The sequence below is a fragment of the Gordionus sp. m RMFG-2023 genome, chromosome 1, assembly GCF_954871325.1.
Source record: "Gordionus sp. m RMFG-2023 chromosome 1, tfGorSpeb1-WG-v2, whole genome shotgun sequence".
NCBI classification, from domain to species: Eukaryota; Metazoa; Nematomorpha; class Gordioida; order Chordodea; family Parachordodidae; genus Gordionus; species Gordionus sp. m RMFG-2023.
The window spans coordinates 18,993,665-19,018,665 of NC_088775.1; the positions used below are offsets into that span (position 1 = coordinate 18,993,665).

The window sequence follows — 25,001 nt, forward strand, 5'->3', positions numbered from 1 at the left end:
TCATCGATAGCCACCCCGCATTCCATTTTTAAATAAATACCCAGATTGATGGTTGTTTATTACCAACCAGATTAGAAAAACGATGATTCCAACCTTCCCATTGATTATTTGTGCGTTCTTCGTCGGATAGAGGTCTCTGATTCGCGTTCTTCGTCGGATAGAGTGCTCTGATTCACGTTTCAAGTTTCTGGAGGAAATCGAGGCTCAATTCGACGTGTTTGGAATTGAGAATGCTACTTGTGACAAATTCTATAAATATGGAAAAAAAATCCGAGGGTTTTTTCCTATTACCGTTTTTTGAGGTTATAGCTACTGGATTGATTTGAGGATATATTTTTTTTACATTTTAAACAAATAAATTTGTAGCCAGTTTTAATAATTTGATTTTAAATCATTACAAATAAATATCATAAAATAATCCAAAACTAAAATTGGATCGGATTTCTAAAGTCGATTTTTTACCAGCGCCAAAAGGCCTGATCCCATGGCCACACCGGGCCTGTTTTTTAACTTTATTGTTTATTTATAAATATATAACTAAAGTATAACAAAAACGGTTTTATAATCGCGGCTGAAAAAGTATATACAGGCCTATGCGGCTGAAAAAGTAACTACATATAAATGTTGTAAATATATAAGTATATTATGATCCTTGGTTTTCGGAAATTTGGGTAAGTCAGGTTGAGGTTGTTACGCAATATTTTTAAAAAATAATTAATTTGATAAAAATGAATAATTTTAACATTGCGTATACCTATATATAGGCAAAGAACATTAGTTCTTGTCAGTCTACCTTGCCCAATTTCCGAACTCAGTAAGATGTATAATTCTGGAAAGAAAATTTTTGTCTTCATTTTAAATGAGACGAATATATGATATAAGAATATGGCTATTGCGGGGGAGGGAGTGCTCATCCCTCGACGCCCTGAAACTGTTCCTTGGTGGTGATCCTCGCATCGGTGTTCTCTAACGCGTCATCCGTCGTCAAATTTAGGGTTTCGTCAAAGATGGCCGGGTTGAAGTCCCTTTCCAAGCTGGCTATCGCATCCTCTCTTAGGGCATCCATCTCATCGATCACCTGGATTGGGGTTGACGCTGCATGGCAGCGCGTCATCGATTCTGGGGAGACCTTCGAAAGGTGTTGTGAGCTCGCTCCTTTTCTATCCAGGATCTGCTAGACTCATCCGCTAGGTTATCCGATCTATGTTTGTTTCCTTGCTAAGTGGACAAAATCGAGGAAACCGATTGATAGCATGATCCTTGTTTCTAGATGTTTGCAGGTCGGCTATCTAGACCCCCCCCCCACCTTTTTTGACTAACGTTTAGGCTCTGTTACTAGAGAGGGTGATTGCGTATACGTTTATGACTGCATTCACCTGAAAAACGAAAGGATAGGGCTTCATTAGTGCCGCTATTACAACCACTGCTTTGGGGTACACCTTTAAGTAATCAATTGGTGCAGCCTCCTCAGTATTTAGCATGGTAGCATAATAATGCGCGAAAACTCTTGAAAATAATGTAATCGAGCCTCGCTCTATGGCCATTGTTTGCAGGCTGTGTTTATAGAGGATCAATAGACAGAACCGTAGTGTCGTTTACCTTTAATCCCCAAGCCGTTGCCGTGTCGAGGAATGCTATCTTATCCTGGAACATAAAGTGATCGGTTGAATGGGAAATTATGATGTCGAAATATACCGAGTAGTTTGCTCTTTTGACAGACTTCGCACAAACGTCCAATACAATATTTTATAGTGAGTAAGGAGAGAAGCCAGCTTCTATCGGAAGGGTTTTATATCGATATTTGGCTGTCGATGTAGCGAACCCAAAGAATCGTCTCCTACTTTGCGCTAATAGAATAGAAGGTTAATTTCAAATCGATTTTAGTCGCTTTGCTGGCTACTGCCAACATAGGGATGGTTTTTAACCGGAATGGGTATTTGATGAAATTTCTTGGAAATCCGAGATAACTCTGGGAGTTCCATCTTGCTTGGGAATTAGTAATAAGGGGTACAAAATGCTATATCTGTTTGTTCTTTCACCCCTGCCTCTATTAGCTGGGTGGTGATCGGGACGTATTTGGAGGCGAGCGGAATAAAACGATTTTTAAATTATCCTCCGTGATCGTTGATAGCTTGATTGTCAAAAATCCTCTCAATGCTATCCTCCTAGTAAATGGGGTTTCAGGATCGAAGCCGATAGTCCCAATCTAACCTGTAAATCCACTTCTAGGCTCTCCGTGGTGTCGACGCCCATTAGCCTAAGCAGCTTATGGACCTTCTGATTGATGCGCTGTCCACCGTCGGCGGTGACGGTGGTAGGACCGCCGCATGGGGAAATCCTGTTGGAGAATATGTTCGCCATGATGATAGGTTCCCCGTTCAAATCCAATTGCTCCGTAACTGGGAGATCTACTATTTAATCTCCTCCTAAACTAGAGTCGTCGTCTTCCTTCTCACGGTCATCCTGGCTTGTTCTCTTGTGAGGTGAAAACTTCGGCGCCTCACATCCCTGATCCACTGACGGACCTCGTTACGGCCGATGGCAGAGATACCCCGAAGTCGGGGGTGGGGGGGGGGGGTGGAGGAAATCACGAATTGTTAAAGTTAGCGCTGGTGGAAGGTTGGTTGGACTCGTCATAGGGGGTAAAGAGCCTTGTTTCTTTGACCCCGCCTTTCGCCCTGCTCCAGAGGCTTGATTTGCACGAAAGGGCGTCTCCGGCATCATCGGTGGCGGACCTCCGAATTTATACATCGTTGTTTGGGCTTCCCCCTTTATGTGGTCCCAGCCCTAGGCTATCGACTTCGCATAGACGTGGGATTTGATAGCAATGTCCCTCAGGAATTCCAGGGACATGTAAGCCTTGAACTCCCTCACTGCGATTTTCAAGGACGGAAACATATACGTCTCTTACTTTTAGCTGAAACCCAGGTGATTTCTCTGCTAGGCAAATTGCATTTAAGAAGTGTTTTGCTATTCTGATCAACCTAGGTTTATCCGATTCTCCCATGATATTAAGGGTTCTAAGCTCTTCTTCTGACACCATAGATTCCACCCTGAGTTCTATAATCAGTGATTGGCGAAACATCGTATGGGTAACGTTGAGCGATAGTATCCTCGTGTCTTTGACAGGTCTACTTTCCATAATCAACGGTGTTTTCGACGGCAGAAAGTCTATTTATAATTTCTGTTATCGTTCCTAACGTCATTTCCAGAACTAATGTTGGCTTTATCGTTCGTTTCTGGCCTCCATAGATACTCTGATTGCATCGATCTCTGCCTTCTTTTTCTCTCCTTTTTAGACATCGATCGAGTAGAGGTCAACGTTTTAACAAGTTAATATAAAAACTGTTCATAATGCTTAGCTTTCTCTTGGCTCCTCACAAATTTTGGGTTAGTCAGGGTGGGAATTAAACCACTCTTGGAACAATCACCACAGTAGATAAATTTATCCATGCCTTTTTTGAAAAAATGAAATCTTTACCCCATTCTTTTATATCCAAACCATCTAAAATTGAACTTAGACGAAGCCAATATTTAATTTTATGTAATTTAAAAAAACTATAGCTTTATACTTCAGGATGAAATACAAAGTTATCATTGAAATAGGGCTCAATCCACTGTTGACTCTTTTGTTATTTATTATAAAGATAATTATGCCAATATTTATTGCTAAATGACGTAATGATATCCGAATCTTTGCAACGCAATAGCAGTACATTATTTTCCAAAAACATTGGTAAATTTTTTAATTAATAAATTTTGTATGCCAAATAAAAAAAATAATTTATTTTGATGGATCCACTGCACAGTACAAAAATCTTAAAAAATTTATTAATATTTGCCATCATGTGATGGATTTTGGGGTACAGGCGGAATGACATTTTCCTGCTACATAGAAAAAGTGCTTGTGATGGGATTGGTGGCACTGTTAAATTAGCCATTATAGCAAGTTTACAATGGCCTTATTCAAAGCAAATAACATCATAATATGAATTTTACGAATTTGCTAAAGATAATATTATATATTTTGAATATATGACCCAAAAAAATTATGATAACGAAGAACTATTATTCAGAGAAAAAAAACTAGATCGATACCTGGAACACAAATTTACACCGTGATTTTGACAAAGTAAGATGTATTCGAATTCAATAGAACTATAAAATATTATATATATAATGATGAAAGTATAATTTGGGAGATATATCAGGATACAAAACGTGTGTTTGATTCTAATAGGTGGTTAGCCTTTGTTTTGAGGAAAAATCATAAGCAGGAAGAAATATATATAAAGTTATTACACCCAACCTTCTAATTCCTTTACATTTCCAAGTAGAAACTCACTGGCCAAAATGTCATATCTTAACAATAGTTTCACCGTTAACTGCTACTGGCCGTATTATACATTGTCGTCACAAGAAAGTTAATGCGCTACCGAAAAATTATAATCTTAAAAGTGTTATATATTAGATTATTTATATTGAATCAATTATTTTTAATATTTAGGGCGCCATATATGAAATGCACAATATTCTGATTCATATATTCAAGAACTCTAAACTTGGTTGAACATATTTTATGAATATTCATTAAATACATGTTATATGGGCAAATAATTTTATAATAAATCATAAATAATGTAAAAAATTGAATTTCTTTTATCGATAGACAATTTTATTTTTATAATTGACCGAAATCCCCATTTATTGTTATTTTCTCTTATATAATTTTTTACAAAGACGCCCTTTCGGGAAAATATCTTTAACTGGCCGCGTCCCTTTTAAAAAAATATAAAGTAAGAGTTATTGAAGGTCGTATTTTCTAAAAAAATCGTTTGACCGGAAATTGGAAAAATCAAAAAAAAAATTTGATCTAAATATTTAATCACATAATTTGGATATTAAATTTGTTATTTACAATGATGTAGTTTTTAGGATATGCTTAATTGAATGAAAGCAGATAATGTTAAAAATACGTCATTTTTGCCACATTAAACCCTACTATCTCCAAAAATATAAATATCAGAAGGCTAAAATTTTGGCTATCTCTTAGTTAAATTAAACTTTTTGTTTACTAAATTTTAAAAAAATCGAAAGGGGGTCGACCGAATAGGGGTTGATTTATTATGGAATGACCCTTATATAAATAAGTTTTACAATCTGGGAACTTAGCCGATTAATCCCCCCTTCTATATATTGAAATAGGTCTTGTATTCGTATTTGATATTTTTCAACAAAAATTATCTGGCTCATTTCCTTAAATTTCATTTTCTGATTTCTTAAAAATAATTTATAAATGTGAAATCTTATCTTTAATATTTACATTTGTTTTATTAAAATTGTTTTTTCATAAAAAAAAATTAGATGGGATATCAGTGAATAGCTTGGACGGATCTCTAAAACGCTTCAAATCGACTAGTCGACATAATAAGCCTAATTCTCATTTGGATAGCACCATTCCTAGCCCTCATCCCTCTCCTCACTTACCTCATGCTTCCCTCTTCAACTTTCGTAGGCGTCGGTCTTCCCCTCATTACGCTACTCCTCAGTTGACCTATCTGTCTAATTCTTCCTCAAACGCAAATTTAACAGACATCAACGTCGGTAATATTAGTTCGAACAATGTAATGAACCCCCACTCGGATGGAATATTTTCTATCCAGCAATACCTCAACCTGAAAATACCAGGATTGGTTGCCGAAACAGCTTCTAAGGAAATTATTGAAGCGTCTAAAAGCGAACCCTACGGCTTACGAGGTTGTGTTATTAGGGTTAAACTGGCTCTTAATAATATCAGTGGAACCGGCTACACTCTGGGGCACGTTATTTGTGACCCTGATACGATTACCACTCATAGAATGGAGCTCATTCTTAGAGAGGACGAACAAAAGTATAAATATTTTATAAAATAAGAAGAGTGGGTAGGGGGTTGGAAGCTTAGAATAGAAATAAAAATTATAAATATGGTGAATATATTCTGGGTGGGGAAATAATAATTAAACAAGCTTAAAGGTTGTATATCATCAATTAGTTCCAAAATTGGGTTTTAATTTTTAATGTAGAAAATCTAATTTTGTATGCTAAAATTGAGAAATTTGTCGTAATCGCCCTATCGTCTTATCTTCCTTAACTTCTTTGACGGTTTTACTAAATGGAGATTGGGTAATCAATCAGGAGAGTCGAGAAGGACATTATTACAAATGTTTGGGCCCATAATGATATTTTATTCTCAAGGAAGGGCTAACAGAGTATATTACCTTGTCGCCAGACACAACCAGAGTAACGGTAGAGCTATAAATCAATTTACCTCGAAAATAAAATGCAGGGGAATGATTAATATTGAAGAAATAGAAACAATCAACACAGCATGAAATTTTTTTTTAACTTGATTAGACTTGGGGTAAACACAGCGACTATCATAATCGAAAGATTTAATATTATATTTTTTCAATCCCCTTACTCATAATAATTTAAATTTTAACGCCCATCAAACTTTGGAATGAATAAAATTAATTTTAGGACTGTGCTTAGAGCCCTGCGAAGTGAATTTTAGCTGCCCGACCCGAGCCCGAATTTTAACAAAATTATGTCCGAGTCCGACCCAAGTCCGAGCACACTTTTTTAGGTCCAACCCGAGCTCGAATAAAAAAAAATTTATATGTGTTTAAATATTATAAAATCTAGGAAACAATTAAAAATTATGTGTATTTATTCACATATTATCACCTTAACCCTTTCGCGCCCAGCGAGATCATTTGTCATCAAAATTTTTAATCAATTAATTTTTATATTTAAAAAACGAATGGTTGCTATTTAGACACATTAATTTACAAAACAATATTTATTCTTTCATATTTTATCATTAACCTGTCAAAATTATTATTTTATTATATCAGAATATAAGTTCAAAGTTAGGTATTTTAGGCGCCAAAATTTTTACACTTTTACATCGATTACCATTCTGTATAAATATATATAAATCAAAGGTAAATAATATTTTTATGATAGATTATTACTAGTATTTCATGTTTAGTAAAAAAAAAATTAACAATAACTATTTTTTATATGATTTTTTAAAGAAAATCTAAATTGGGAACATTGGGATTTTCTTATGTAATTTTTTCCATAAATTTTTTAAAATTAAATATTGAAAATATGATATAGTAAGAATTGACTATAGGCTATTTTCCATTTAGCAAGCCACTATAATATTTGTAAAAAGTTAAGAAAGTGAAAATTTTATTTTATATTTTTTTAAAAATTTTATAAATAATTTTTAGATGACCTCAACATGTATTATACCAGAGGGAGATATATCTGATGTAGATATTGAGAAGGATGATGACTTTGAAAATGCCACAGTAGTTGATCTAAATATGACCTATGATATTTTACCAGATATTGGGTTGGAACTGGAAAATTATGATAATGATATTATCCCAAGTAATAGGAAAACCCTATGGCGAAATAAGGATTTACATAAATATAATACAGAATTCAAACAAGAATTTTTGCCTCCACCTGATAAGGAAATTTCGCCTTACAAATATTTTAAAAAATTTATAGACGATTATATTATTAACAATTTAGTAGAGCAAACTTTATTCTTTTCAATTATCTGGCAAATCAACAAATACAAAGTAGTGAAATTGAAAAATTTCTCGGAATTCACCTTTATACGGGCATTGTTAAATTGCCATCAATAAGGCAATATTGGGCTATAGAGACAGTGATTCCTCAAATTTCTCAATGCATGACAAGAAACAGATTCTTGGAATTGAGAAAATACTTTCATATTAATGATAATAATAATATAATCCTTAGGGGCCAGCCTAATTACGATAAACTTTTCAAACTAAGACCATTTATTAGTGCATTAAAAATGAACATGAGAAAGATTCAATTAGAGGAAAAATTATCAATTGATGAAATGATAGTCCCCTTCAAAGGGCGATGTGAATTTAAACAATATATAAGCTCAAAACCGCATAAATGGGGAATTAAAATTTTCGCTTTATGTGGATCATCTGGAATGCTATATGATTTCGAAATATATTTAGGAAAATGCACAAATATAAAAAAAAACTTTGATGTGAATTAGCGGAGATATTGTTATACGACTATTAGAAACTGTTCCCCCACATAAAAATCATAAAATTTACATGGATAACTTTTTTTCTTCATATAATTTAGCAGTTGCGCTCAAAGATAATGGCTTTATCATGTCGGGGACCATTAGATCTAATCGATTATTAGGATGCCATCTGGTTGATGATTAAATCTTAAAGAAAAAAGGAAGAGGGTCCCTTGATTATAAAGTGGATTCTAATAATAATATTATAATTTGCAAATGGTTTGATAACAAATCGGTTATCATGATATCATCATTTATGGGTATAAATTTCACATCACGAACGAAAAGATGGTCGGTATCTGAAAAATCTTTTATTAATGTCGAAATTCCGGCTATAATTCAAGATTATAATGCTGGTATGGGCGGAGTGGATCTCCATGATATGTTAATTGAACTATACAGAATTGACATAAAATGGAAGCGCTTTTACATGCGAATTTTCTTTCATTTATTAGATTCCTGTGTGGTGAATTCGTGGTTACTCTATAGACGCCACATCAAACAGAAAGATGATAAATATATATCTCTTTTAGCGTTTAAAGCTCGGATAACTAAAGGATTAATGATGGCTGGAAAGGAAAATTATGGAAAAGAAGGTAAACATAATTTAAAGATTGAAAAAAGAAAGTGAATAGTTTTCATCCAATCCCAGATATTAGATTCGATAAAATAGGGCATTGGCCCTCTGCGGCTCACAGACAAAGATGCAAGAATTGCAAAAATGGTTATACTAGATTTGAATGTTTAAAATGTAAAATATCTTTATGTTTAAATAAAAATCGCAATTGTTTTATTTCTTATCATTCAAAATAAATTGTATATTTTTTTACATAAGAATATCCCAATGATGACAATTGGTAACATTTTATAATTCTATATATATACACTTTTTAAAATAAAAAACGTTGAAAATGTGTTATTTGAGTCTTATTTAACTCAGTTTTAGAAAAAAAAAATTTTTGTTCACGGGAAATATGTCGGGCACGAAAGGGTTAAATAAAAGTATATTTAACCCCCCATAATCTAATCAGTATTCATATAAAGTTGCATTTTATTTAGTTTGTATACATAAAATTTTTCAGTTTAAATATAAGTAGTAAAGTTAAAATACAATCGAATTTCAAAAAAAATAATTTATGATTGATATATCGAAAAAAGATGCTATCATTGTTTATATATAGAAAAAATTTCTAAAGAATATAAGGTAAGGCGATAGTTTGCTGGGTATTGTTTTATTTTGTGCATTTTAAATCATTAATTGAGCGCGTTATTTTAAATTTAAAAATCTCATTTTGCTGGAAATACATTCCAGTAGGTTTGTAATACCCACCCTATAAATCTAGACAATTTTAAAATGAACTTTTGAAGAAATTTCAATTTATAGGAAAAAATTATTAGAAATTAAAGTTTATCATAAAATTGTCTGAAATTTATTGGGTGGGTATATGCAAATATAGGAATGCATTTTCGGTCAAATCAGATCATTAAATTTAATAAAACGCGCTCATTTAAAATGCAAAAAATGAATCAGTATATATACCCATTAAACTATGGCCTTACCAAATTTAATGATGAACATATCAATAGAATCGCATACTGAATAATTATGATATAAATAATTACGAGTCAAATTTTTCAGGCTTCATTCAACTCCCCTTTTTTTAATATTTATTTGTGGGGTCGGACACCTCTTACGCCATCCCTTAGCCCTAGATAATAGTCTTTAATATCCAGGATGGGTTTCCGACATCTCTTGCAGAGCTCAACTGTGTTGTTCCGTAAATTTTTTACCGATGATATTTAACTTGATTTTTATTTTATCATCTATTTTTAAAAAAAATCAATATTTTCTATTCAAAAAAACCCAATTCGCTTTTGCGAATGACAAGTGCATTTTAGTTTATTCACCAAAAGTGTTTACTATTTTAAATATGGGCAATATTTATGGCTATGTCCGTTGTAACGAATAATTTTTAATTTTGGCAATATGCACACTTTACATGATTAATAAAAAAAATATATCTTCAATATCTTTATCTAGATATTTTTTAACAGCTTTGATGGTGTGTATTAAAACGATAACGACAAGATAAAATACATAGGCATGGGTTAAGTAGATGAAAATGCCAGAATTTTTTTTACAAACGCATACTCGTCAATGTTTTCTATTTGGGTGATTCCACGTCAAATCGATCAAAAAAACGAGATTTTCAGCCGACCATCTCAAAAATGAATGAAACTTGGCATGTTAGTTATTTATGTTGTAAATGTTAATAAAATCAAAAGTTTAGAGTGCTAGCTCAACCAGATCCAAAGATATACGCTTTCAAAGTCGAAAATCTTGAAGTGCGTGATTTCATAAATCTTGTTTTTTTTTAAATACTTAAGATAAAGTTACAAATTATATATCATTTTATAGCCCTTAAAATTTAACGTTGGAAAATATTTTAAAAAAATCAAAAAATTTCAAGTGTTTACTTATTTCCTGTAAAAATAAAAAATTGACATTGTTAGGAAGGGATTTTTTTTTGGGTGTTAATATTCACTAAAAATTGTTTATTACCTTTATATTAAACGATTTAATGAAAAATCTCGATAGCCATTTTTGTTTTTTTAATTTTATTTGAATTTTTATTATAAAAAAAATATGAATAGTATTGTGATTAAAATTAAAATATCAATTGAATATAACCAAGAATGATGTCTTGGGGCGATATGTAAACAGGCAGCCTATACAGATATTATTTTATTGACGCTATATTGTAAAATAAACATATTTTAAAATTTTATATTCAAACTATTATAATTTCGAGCTTATTAATAGAAATTCCTAAGGCCATAATTTATAGATATATCCTTTCATTGTTGTGGATCTACTATCGTTATTATTTGAAAATTTATCAGCTTATTTTATTTTTTTATACCTATCATCGCTACCAATCAATCATCATATATTTCATAACTTAAACATTTTTTACAACCAAATGAATTTATGATAATTTGTGATTTCTTTGAAAATTATGCATCTATAATCCAAGACACTGTTCAAGGATTCCACTGGAATAATAATCAAGCCACTATCCATCCTATGATAGCATATTATAATAAGGGCAATATAGAAAACCTGAATTATATGGTAATATCAGACTCACTTCAACACAATGTTATTGCAGTACATTTATATTAGACTAAAATGATAAAATTTTTGACCAATCAATTCAGCAAAAAGCCAAACAAAATTTATTACTACTCTGACGGATCAGCTGCGCAATATAAAAACAGAATTTTTTTATAAATCTGTGTTACCATGAATCAGATTTTGGTGTAGCAGCTGAATGGCATTTTCAGCTACATCCCATGGAAAAGGTCCATGTAAAACGGCCTTGGCGGAACATTAAAAAGACAGCACGTTCAAGCCTTCAGCGCATCAGTTCTGGACACATTTTAACGCCAGTTGATTTATATTAATTTTCAAAACAAAACATGCCATCAGTAAATTTTACATATATAACCAACGAACAATAAATTTACAAGAGATTAAACTACGAGAAAGATTCAATTTAGCTCATCCGATTCCAGGAACTCGGGAAATACATGCTGTATTTCTTTTGAGTGTAAGTAAACTTAAATCAAAAATATATTATGCAGAGGACTTTCAAATTAACAATATCTCAAATGCCGATAATTTGGCTTTTGCAATTTGTCTTTTGCCGATATTAAAGGATTCGTAACATGTGTTTATGACGATTTTTGGTTGTTAGCCACAGTACTTAAAAAGAATGAAATTACTGAGGAGATATATATTACATTTTTACATCCCCATCGACCATCACCATCCTTTTGCACAATTGCGGAAAAAAAAGGCTACCCATTAATCAAATAATAATAGTAGTAGATCCAATTAATCGTTTCAAGAAATTCTATTAATAAGCACAAAATGGGATAAGATTAAAACAAAAGGTATTTATTTTTATATTGTTTGTGTATAAAAATTTTTAAATATGTTTATTTTACAATATAGCGTCAATAAAATAATATCTGTATTGGCTGCCTGCTTACATATCGACCCAGGACATCATTCTTGGTTATACTCAATTGATTTTTTAATTTTAATAACAATCAGGGTTTTGAACCGTTTAGTATAACGGTTCGGTTCGTTCCGGTTTTTAGTTTAAAATTTTATAAAAATTTTGTTCCATTTCGGTTTTTTAAAAAAAAATCATATCGGTTCGGTTTATAATTTATAACGGTTCTTTTCGGTTTGTTCCGGTTTTTATAAATTTAATTTTAAAAAAAATTAATCATTAACCATGTATATATTAATTTTAGAGAAATCTTTTTAGTTTATAATTTCTTATTTAATTTATCCATGATAATCTAATAGATATTTTTATTAAATTTAGGAAATATAAATTAGACAAATTAGTTTTTTTTTATTTCATAAATAAATAAGATAAAAACAAACATGCGTAAATACAATAATCAATAAAATAATATGTATACTATACTATTTAGGTTTAAAAAGAGAATTCGAACGGATAACTAAAATATTTTCTAATATTTCAGGATTTAATTTAGTTCTCTGCGCAGAGAGTATAAACTTAAGGCTTGAAAATGCTCTTTCTACGGAGACCTGCGTAGCTGGAACTGCTAGCACAGTTATAGCTAACTTATAAAGTTCTGGCATACTATTCTTTACATTTTCCCAATAATTCAAAAGATAGTATCTTTTTCTAATCTCTCTATATTATCAAATGACCGAATTATATATTCTATTTCTATACATTTATTATAATTTTCGATGCCCTGAGAATTATTCTTATTAAGACTTTCATGCGACTTTAATAAATCACGAACACGTAGGCATAGTATTTAGAATTTCAATATTCTGATTATTTAGATTTTGTATCAAGTTCCAATTTTTACAAAGATGTTTTCTGGCGATCTCTCTTTCTTCAAAAGTTAAAAATACATTATATCTAGGCTCGAAATAAATAGCAGAGCAAAAAACTTCATTTTTAAAATTTATTTCTCATGCTTTCATCGTAGAAACTAAAAGTCTGGCAAATGGAGTGTCTACTTTACTCGTTTGCATGAGACATTTGATCCACGCAGCATAAAAATCGCCCATTGTCAATTGTTCACTTTGTAAATATTTTGTCAAAACATAAGATGGATGTAAAGCTTTTAATATGTCACCAATTATTTCCCATTCATTCTCTGATAAACATTTTTGATCGCTTTGGAGCGATATTTCTTGGCAAAAGCTTTTTAACTCTAGTAATCTCTCCAACATTAAATAGATAGAGGTACATCTTTTGCAACAATCTATTAGTGGTTTTTTCAAATTTAATTTTGAGAGAATAGCCATTGTTGTCTGATTTCTTATTTTTTTGCAGATGTTTCTTGCTTTATTTATAATGACAATTTCATTTGAATTTTTAATGCAATCATTAATTGCTAATTGAAATGTATGTGAAGCACATCTAACACCTATTAATATGGGTCTGGCATTTGATGCAAGATTAATATTTTCAATATTAAAAGGTTCTTTATTTTCATCATGAATTATATCATTATTATTTAAATCATCATTAATTAAATAATCGTTAAGGTCATCATCTTCTTCATCGTGTAGTATTAATAGCTTAATTAACTTAATCATATTTGCTGCATTATCGGTGGTTATTGTGTAAATCTGCTCAATTTTTATTTCATATTATTTTAAAACATCTAGAATAATTTTTTTAAGATATTCTGATGTGTGTCGTTCTTTAATCACTTTCATGCATAGAGTCCTTAATTTTATTTTTCCGTTATTTATAAATTGAATATTGATCCCCAATATGGACCTATCATATCTAGTTGTTATATCTAATTTTAACGAAATAAGTTTTTGATACACTTCCTTTTTTATATTTTCCGAAAAATCTAACGCCATTTTTTAAATATTATTGCGATATTTTCCGAATTGATAGTTAAATTTCCACCCAATCCTATAATTATTGGATCTATGATATTTCGAAATTCTTTGTCTTCTATTGATTTTATTGGCCTACCGTGAACGGAGCGGATTAAAGTTTCTTTATTTATATTGATTTGTATTGTAGTAGTGTTGGACTTAAAAGCATCTTGGATTGTATTAAACTGGTTTGCAGTTTTCGTTATTTGAATTTTTTTAATAGTCAAATTTTCTTTCTTTTTTCTTAATAATTTGAATTCCCTATTGTGGAATCTTTCTATATGTCGTTCAAGATTTGCAGCATGGTCTCCAGTTAAGATCTTACCACAATCTTCTATTTTACAAATAGATTGATTTTTTATGATATCTAATTTAAAAAGGAACGCAAAGGATTTGACTTTTCCCGAACCATTTAATAGATAACTAAAAAGCTATATGATGATAGATGAAAATCTTTTATTATATAAATGGAATAAATAAAAAAGCTTAATAGAAACAATTTTACCTTCATTTTTATTTTTTTAAATAACTTGGATTATAGAATTTAAATGACAATAAATAAAATGGCCAGCAATAAATATTTTAATGATATAATAATTTTTTATTTAGAAAAATCATATTTTTTTTTAAATTCAGAATTCTAATATTTATTATTAAAATAATATGTTAGTTAGCATTTACCATTATCATATATGCAAAATAAAAAAAAATATGATTAAAGAATGGCATTTGTAATGAATATTTTTCTAAATCTGTATTTTTATATAATAAAAATTACTATAAATCTTCAGTTAACTAACATTGCATTAAATTATTTTATACTTTTATTTATTTGTGTTTTATATTAAATAGACTTACATTTAAAAATAGGAATTACATTTTGATGTTAAACTAAATATAACTAGTATAGTTTAATTCAAATTACCCACTCTGATATATTCTATATAAACTAAGATAAACTTTTTTTGAATATATCAATTAATAAGAAATTATTGTAAAACAATATTATATAAAAATTGGTCAGTACTTTATTTCTGTTAGATGTTAATATAATATGACAGAATAGGTAATTTAAGTTAAACTATAGTATTTATATTTAGTTTAACATCAAAATGTAATTCCTATTTTTAATTCACTGTAAGTTTATTTAAATATAAAACACATTAATAAATAAATAAAAGTATAAAAATAATTTAATGCAATGTTAATTAACTTATTTAAACCATTTATAGTAAGATTTTTATTATTTAAAAATACATATTTAGAAAAATATTCATTACAAATGCCATTCTTTAATCATTTTTTTATTTTGCATATATGATAATGGTAAATGCTAACTAACATATTATAATAATAAATAATTTATAATATTAGAATTCTGAATTTAAAAAAACAATGATTATAAATAAAAAATTATTATATCATTAAAATATTGCTGACTATTTTATTTATTGTCATTTAAATTCTATGATCCAAGTTTTTATAATGAGATAAAAAATTTAATTTAGCCAAGAATAATTATGTCTGATTTTAAGATATCTTATCTAATCTCTTATAAATTAAGTATTTAAAGAAAAAACAACAAACCTGGTATTATTTGATATATAATGTAGATAATAAAAATATTTAATTTGATATATAATGTTGATAATATGGAAATATTTAATTTGAAAAGAAATCACCAATTTAAAAAATGCCCCCAAGGAAAATTTTAAATTTAGGTTAATAATTTAAAATTAATTATTTTTAAAACCGGTTCAAAATATTTATAACGATTCGGTTCGCTCTTTTAATATTTTCTTCATAACGGTTCGGTTAAGGTTACGATTCAGAAAATCATAACGGTTCATTCCGGTTTTGCGGTTCGGTTCGAACCCCTGATAACAATACTATTCATATTTTTATTAAAAATTATATACTATAAAAAAATTTAATATAACACCATCTAATTGCATTTTTTTATTTAAAAATAATAAAATTAAAAAAACAAAAATGGCTATCGAGATTTTTTATTAAATCGTTTAATATAAAGGTAATAAACATTTTTAGTGAATATTAACACCCAAAAAAAATCCATTCCTAACAATGTTAAATTTTTTTTTATATTTTCCAACGTAAAATTTTAAGTGCTATAAAATGATATATAATTTATAACTCTATCTTAAGTATTTTTTAAAATAATAAGATTTAATGAAATCAAGCACTTCGCGATTTTCGACTTTGAAGGCATATATCTTTGGATCTGGTTGAGCTAGCACTCTAAAATTTTGATTTTATTAACATTTACAAAATAAATAACTAACATGCCAAGTTTCATTCATTTTTGAGATGGTCGGCCGAATCGCTGGTCGATTTGTCATAATTACCCATTTATTTCAGCAAGCTTTTTTGTACTGGGCATCGCTACATCTGTAGATGTAAATTTTGAAAAAAGTAAATTCTAATTGAGCAATTTCTATTTTGTATTATACAATTATTATTCTAAAGCGCTCTCCATTTTGTCAAGGAAGTTAATTACATGATAGAATGATTATGACAGTGTTAAGGGATACCGATAAGAACAATTTGGACATACTTTTTCATTATATTATTTTTATTATATTAAATGACTTTCATATATATTTTATTAACCTCCTCCCCCACAGATTTTTGACTAAGCTGAAATATATGTTGCCAAAAAAATTAGCCAAAATAGCTCCTATTATAATATCCTCACAGTATACTCTTAGTAAGAAGCGGTTGTTCCGCTCTTCTGAATATGATACATCTGCTGAAGAATAATAGATTTTATTATATTTTTTTATACTTAAATATTAAATAATATAGATTCATTCATTAGGAAATTAGTTAATTTTTTAAAAATTTACATTGAGTATTTAAAAAATCAGTTATTTTTTTAAAAAAACATTATATTTGATAAAAATTTTCATTATAGTATTTATATCTTATTTATAATTTACTTGTATGTTTTTTGTAGCCCTTTTAACTCAAAGACTAAATATTATTTCAGAGATTATAATTTAAAGAAATACAAATAAAAATTTTATATTTATTATATTTAAGGCATTGATTTTTCTTTTATTACAGAATATTATTGTCCCATGCAAAATGATAACTCATGAAAAATATATTTTGTATTAAATATTTATAACTATGAGAACGAAGAAGCCTCATATTATTCATAATTCATATTGTAATAACTTAGAATTTTTTTGTTTGCTTATGAAAAATTTAAACCTAAACTATTTTGTTAATTTTATATTCTTATCTTAGCAAGATGATGTAATATATTATTGTATAATGTAAAGATGATATAATTTATTATTGTATAATGTATTTTTATCATCATCAAATTTAAAATAAAAAAAAAAGATTTATAAAATTATATAAAAAAAACTCAAAAACAAACAAGCAAAATCTTAAAGAACCAAAAATATAATATATTTGCTATTACCCTATAAAATTTTAATATACACCTTATTTTATCATTTACGTAATATTTAATAATACTATACTATAATAATATCAGTTAGTGAAATGTATAAAATTTAAAATAAAACTACTTTTGAAAGTCTTTTATTTGATTATGATAGTCCTTTGTTTCTGGACTCTCTGTACCATAGTTGTTTAACAATACATTTTAAACGTGTCAATGCGAATTTTTAAAAAAGACTTCTCGATTAAGATAAAATAGATATATTCCCTACAATATAATAAGAATCTATATAAGTTATGGATATAACTTTTTATTAATCATTTTCAACACGAACACTTACATATAAGGCCTCCTGATTTTTAAATCCTGCCCGAATTTTAGGTCTCAACTAGGAAATAAAAATATAAAAAGCAAAACTAAATCTACATTTATATGATTTTCGAGCAAGTTGATATGATTTAAATTTATTATAAAAAAGTTGGCTCGACCCATGTTTTTTAATTGTTTTATCTATAGGCATGACCAGGACTTGCAAATTTGTCTATCTTCATCCCAAATTTTTAAATCATACCATTCTACATTTTAGTGTCGGAGATACGGGCTGGATCTGTAGATTCTGATATAATTTTCAATTAATAGATAACTAAAATGTGATTTGCACAATAATACATTTCAAACTTTTTTGAATAGGAAGTTTATTGGGGAGAATGTCGAAATAGCGTTTATAATTGATAAATAATAATTATTGTTTAACGTTTGCTTACGCTCAAAATTTATTTTTAAAATAACTAAGCTTAAATCTTTGAATAATATAATACCCATCTAGCCACTGGATTAAATTTGCAAAACAATAAAAGATTTAAAATAAAATAATTTGGTAAATATCAAAAAAATATATAGGTTGTTAAATATGTTAGCGTCAATGTGTTATTTGTTTTTCCTGCAATGTGTTTAGTGTTGTTAATTTGCTTGGTCGTAAAATTTACAACCCAATTTTGTGCTCATGCTTGCTCTAAGCACGAACCCTGAGCACAGACCCAGGGGTCCAGACCTGGCACAAGAACCCATTTATTTTTAAATTTTTTTTTGAACTTAGTAGGAAGGTATACATAAGATTTATTCATTAAAAGAACAAGCGTTCCTTCTAGGTCTCGCTCGATAGGCTAATATGGCTAGGTGTTTTAATTATATACTGTAGTCTACTATTAATCATAATTATTATTATGAATATTTTTAACAACATGATATTGATATTATGTATGGGCGTCAAATAAAAGGTGTTTTAATTAAATTTTGCTTTATTACTTATTATTATATTAATATTCGTCTTATGAGGTATTTTTAACAATGCAAAATATTGATATGGGCGTCAAATAAAAGGGAATTTAATTATATCTTGATTGTAATCTAAATTATTATTCCAGGATTATTTTTAACAATGCACTATTTATCCGCAATTTGAAAATTTTGACCTGGAAACCCTGTTCACATTATTTAATAAATATATATTTTATTATATAATATTTTATATTCCAGGCACAAAAACCCATTTATTTTTTTAAATCATCTCAGGTTTTTAAAAAAAAATATTTAAGCCTGGTGTACGGTAAACCGTTGTTTAATATTGACTGCATTCTACATAATTTTTTGAATTCAAAACCATTGGCGATATCATATTTCATTTGAAAATCGATGTTTTAAAATAATTGGGATAAAATTGATATTTCGATTGATAATAATATCCATTTCTCACTTCAAAATTGACGGCCATTTTTTATAAAAATTAATGTTTGAAAATAAATTGGGTTAGTTTAGTATGACTACAAATAATATAGATTGCTAATATATTAAGTTCTCTCTTTAAAAATATTGGCGTATTTAAACAATAATTAGTGTTTTGGAACTAAAATGAATGCGATTAATGCCAGGAAATTTCAGAAGCAATAAATCCTATTCCTCCTTCTATTGGATCTTATTTTAAAATATAATTCAAATAATAAAAAAAAAAAATCCCTAATATCAAAGTTTCTACACATGGAATACAGTTCCGGCAAAATCAGATTAAAAATTTAAAGAACCCAATTAATTATTTAAAATGCAAAAAATAGAACAAAATACCCATCATACTTTCACCTTACCTTAATTTTGATTACCTATATATGGATTTTCATTATAAATTGTTAAAAAAATTTTTTTAGCATAATCATATGAAATTCTCAGAGTAGATTCTCTTCAGAATAAATTTGGTAAATTCACATTTATCAGGGAAATAAAAAACGCGCAATTAAATCAGACCCAGCCTTAAATCCGGCTCGGGTACACGGACCGGGCTGTATTTTAATTTTTTTAAATATACCCGGACCCAGCCTCAATTTTATTTTTTAAATACAAGGGCCAGGCTTATATTTTAAAACCACATATTTTAAATTACCATTATTATCTATGATATAATATATTTTAAAGAAATTCGAGCCGGGCAGTGCAGTTTAAAATAACTCACAAATTATTAAATATTGATAAAATTTCTAAAAAATTGACGTAAGACTGGCTTAGTTGCTGATATTTAAACTGGCTACTCTACTAGTTAAAGCAAAGCACTAATAGGAACTGATAAAGAAAGAACATTTTCATAATTTTAACATTTTGTCCAGCATATTTTAAAAAAATAACCTAAAAAAATAAATTTCAACAAGTTCCTATTTTTTTTTTATCGTATAATGTTATTTTTTGCCATGCCATAAATAAAAAAGGCAGTTACATTTTACATACATCCTGTTTTTTTTAATATTTTATTATTTTTTGTACATATTTTATTTTTTAAGTAAAGTTCAAAATTTAAAAAAAAAGAAGGAGCTTTTATAAGTAAAGAAGTATAATTATGAACAATCGAAATTAAAAAAACAGATGGAAGGGGGATTGGAAATATAGTTAAATATTTATAAATAAAAATTAGGATGTGAAAGAAAGTTATTAATAGTATAATTATTATAAATATATTCTTATTTTTTCTCAAAAATATCATCATGAGATCAAAAAGATTATTTACCGGTTGACTAAAAAACGTTAGTAATTCTAAAACGCGTCATCGTTCTTTTTATGAAATCTATTTTATTAAGTGCCGATAACTGAGAATTATACCGTAGGAACAAATTAATTAAGTAAGTTAATTTAATGATATACTGGCCATCTGTCAAGATAAAAAAAATAAATCAGATATATTTTGACAAAGTAACTGCTAAGTATTTAGTATCTAGGTGACAATTGACAAACTTATGATATTAGAAATTTTGATATATATTTTTTATGAGAAATTATTTTTTCATGGTTAACATAAACATCTTAATAATCGCATAATGTGATATTTTATTATAATTTATTTAAACAAATATATATAATTATAGTATTATGATAAATATAATGAAATAAAAAATTATATAATATACATTTAAAAAATATATATATTCTCCAATCCAAACGCATATAAAATATTATGTTAAAAATTCGTATTCCGTTATATAAAATTGTCATATTCCTATTACGAGTGAGTCTTGCACGGTAGAGAGAACATACATAAAGCCCCGCTTCAAATAATATTTTAACAAATATGTAAATATTAATAATTTTATTGAGATAAATAATATTATTATATGACATGCATGAACATGATACTTAATATTCTTAAACGGCGAGAATTTAACCAAATAAATATTCGCGTGCCTGCACTTAGCTAAATTTAAATTTTTTAAAATTGACTGCATTTGAGACTTTTAACAACACGAATAATAAATTAAACTCAAAATAACCTATTAACATAAATATTTATTAGATATTTTACTTAAATAAATTTCTAAATAAGTGATATTTTATATTTCTATTCTGACCTCTCTAATTGATGTATGTTTAATAATAATATTATTCCATAAACTGTTATACCTGAGAAATTAATGCCATATGTCATCACGAAGAGACATTATATCTGTATCCCAGGAAGAGAGTGACATACATTCCTTTAGCGTCGATGAGGCCATCCTGTTCCTCAGTTTTGTCATAATATTTCCGGCCAAGGAAAAAGCTCTTTCCGATGCCACTGAGGTTGTCTGTTGGCATAGATAGTCCCTGGCCATCATTGCTAAATGAGGAAAACGAACAGCATTTCCTCTCCACCAATCTAATATATTTATGATCTCGGACGCGAGTGGCTCATTGAGGTATGTCGATAATTGATTATTATCATTAGTGACACTTGATGCTCCTTTTCTAAATATGGATATATTTAAAATATCAAAAATTATGGATTAACATAGAACATTTAACAAATATACATTTTTTTCAATCCCTGCAATATTGAAATAGTTTTAGAATTTGAGATATCGTTATTATTATCAAAATTATACGCATCTGGCTCTGACGTATATTTTGCAAAGTTTATTTTAAATATATCTAAATATTTATCTGCAACGTCATCCTTTAGATTTGTAATCAGAGTATTTTTGATCCTAGGATCAAGTAACGACGCTGCGTAATTATATGGAGTGAATATATTATCACTATATTCTTCAGCTTTCTTTAACATAATAGTGGCTGCTTCTTTTATTGACAAATCAGAATATGCCACGGTATGATTTTTTAAATTCTCCAATATATCATTGAAGAATAATAGGGTCATCCCGATTGTGGGAGAATGAGTGGATATTTCTACAATTATTTGATAAAATGGTAGAAGAAATTCTTCCAACTCTAGGAAGAACGAGTATTCATCAGAAGATGGCGTAATATCCTCCCCTATTATACCTTGATCGCTCAATTCATGAATTGAATCAATATTCTAGATAGATAAAAGAAAAAGAATAAAATATACAATAATAATTATTACCTTATTGATGGCGGATATCATGAGGTACTTGCTGTTCCATCTTGTTTTAACAGCTAAAGGTATTAATGTAGCCCCACATATGGCTTTATATGATTGCATAAATTTGGGCGAGCTATGTAATTTATTAACTATATTTTCTATTTTTTCCAATTTAGCCTCAAAAAAATGAAGGCCCACCTTTACTATCAAATTAATGATATGGGCCATGCAGCGATGCCCATATAAAATTTTCGAGTATTGGGATTGATAATACTCTTGGAGCAGTTGTACTGCCTTGATCTCATTTGATTCGTTATCGTGTGTTATTGATATTATTTTATCACTTAATTTAAAATCATCTAATGATGACAAAACAATTTTACAGATATTATCTCCAGTGTGTGGGTGAGGAAACAAAATAATATCTAAAATCTTATTTACAATATCCCAATTATTATCAATATAATGGAACGTAATAGCACAGTAGGACGTGCTATTATTAGCAGTCCACAAATCTGTGCTTAAAGCTATCATATTACTGTTATTTTTTAATTTATCAATTAAATTTTTTTTGGCTATAGTGTAGACATTACTAAGGTTTTTTTTTAATGTTTGCCTACACCACAGCTTTATATTTTTATTTGTATAATAGAAAATTTTTTTAAAAGCTGGGTTTTCGATTATATTAAAGGAACAATTAGTTTTTATTAAAAAAATTAAAATGAGTTTATTTATCATTAAATTTTCATGAGATAAAAGCTTTCTCATCCCCGGCATCGAGTCAATGGAACCGTGTGAGTGTGACATCTCTTTGAATATATTTGGATGCACCGATTTAAGATGTTTTTTCAAATTCGCTAAATATATAAAATATAATTCATAAATTAGTACAGGAAGTTTTTAATAAATAATATTTTTCGGTCTAAATTGGTTGTTTGTGTAGTGCTCAGACCCGGGGTTTGGGTCTAAAATATCGACTAAACCAGCTCTGAGCACGAACCCCGAGCACAAACCCGGGGTTCAGACCCGAGGCCTGTGCTCGAGCAAGTATTAGCACAAAATTGGGTCGTATATTTTACGACCAAGCAAATTGACAACACTTAAACCGTGCTCAGAGCTAGCCTGAGCACTAATTAAGTTAAAAAGCTAAATTTTTTATTTCTCAAGCCGGCTCAGGATAGGTTTAAGCCGTTGGTTCAGGCCGGCTCAAGAAATATTTAAGACAAAAATTTAAAATTATTGTTACTTTGGGAAGTTGAAAATTTGTAAATACTTGGGCAAAGATTACATTTTTTACGTGTCTTATTAGGAGTCATCGTAAATGAATTCCTAATGTCTATTGGTATGGATGACGATGAGGCTTCTTCAGAAAATGATTCTACCAATTCTGTCCTATAGATGATTGAGACAAAAATGAGAATTCATTACTTGGAGATGGCATAGATTGGTCATCATTATCTGACCAATGAAAATGATCCTCCATATTAAATGTATTAATTTAAAATTTATTTTATAAAATTAAAATATAAATGAAAATGGAAATGAAGATGAAAAAAAATTTAGAATTTTTAAAATTTATTTTATAAAAAAAAATATAAATGAAAATGGAAATGAAGATGAAAAAAAATTTAGAATTTATTTACTTAATAACTTTCTTTCACATCCTAATTTTTATTTATAAATATTTAACTATATTTCCAATCCCCCTTCCATCTGTTTTTTTAATTTCGATTGTTCATAATTATACTTCTTTTCTTATAAAAGCTCCTTTTTCTTTTTTTTTAAATTTTGAACTTTACCTAAAAAATAAAATATGTACAAAAAAGAATAAAATATTAAAAAAACAGGATGTATGTAAAATGTAACTTTGCCTTTTTTATTTATGGCATGGCAAAAAATAACATTATACTGTGCCTGGAATATAAAATATTATATAATAAAATATATATTTATTAAATAATGTGAACAGGGTTTCCAGTTCAAAATTTTCAAATTGCGGATAAATAGTGCATTGTTAAAAATATTCCTGAGCCCTCCTAGACCCGCCCACTTTAAATAATAATTTAGATTACAATCAAGATATAATTAAATTCCCTTTTTTTGATACCCATATCTAGTGTTGTTAAAAAGTCGAGTTCACCCGACTCCGACTCAGAGTATGAAGTCGTTAGTCGTGAACTCAAGCCGACTAGTAAAATAGGTTCCCGTTCTAAATCGCAATCGCTAAAAATTGGGAACATGGCTTATATCTCCTAGAAAATTTTTAAAGTAAATTTGATATTAATATTAATAGATACTAGGGGACTAAACACTTGTATTTAAATTGTAAATTTAAAAAAAATCGCTAAAATGAAAGAAATATCATCGAATTCCCAATTTTTGTTTTAGCGATTTAGAACCTATCCCGTAAAATACGCCCCCCTCTGATTATACTATTCATACAAAAAATCTATTTATATTGTTATCATCTAAATCAGTCATATATATGAATTTTTATTTATTAAAATTTCAATGTAAACAATAACTTTATAATGAAATAGGTTATATAAATAATGATTTAAAATATCACATTATTTAACAATGTACGATTAAACTTTATAATTAAAATATCATCAAG

At 28.6% G+C, this 25,001-nt stretch overlaps 1 protein-coding gene across 3 annotated transcripts in view; it reads left to right on the top strand.

Moving 5' to 3' along the window:
* The window catches only part of LOC135931563 (protein scylla-like), a 29,391-nt gene extending 12,071 nt beyond the window's left edge, over nt 1–17,320 (top strand). For 2 of the 3 annotated variants that reach the window (XM_065468784.1, XM_065468783.1), the window contains exons 3-4: nt 5,365–5,890; nt 16,742–17,320. In XM_065468784.1, the coding sequence (XP_065324856.1) occupies nt 5,365–5,890; nt 16,742–16,877 (662 nt within the window). In that variant the 3' untranslated portion in view covers nt 16,878–17,320. The remainder of the gene's footprint in view (nt 1–5,364; nt 5,891–16,741) is intronic. The other variant, XM_065468782.1, reaches the window with a different exon arrangement.
* Nucleotides 17,321–25,001: the final 7,681 nt, after the last annotated feature.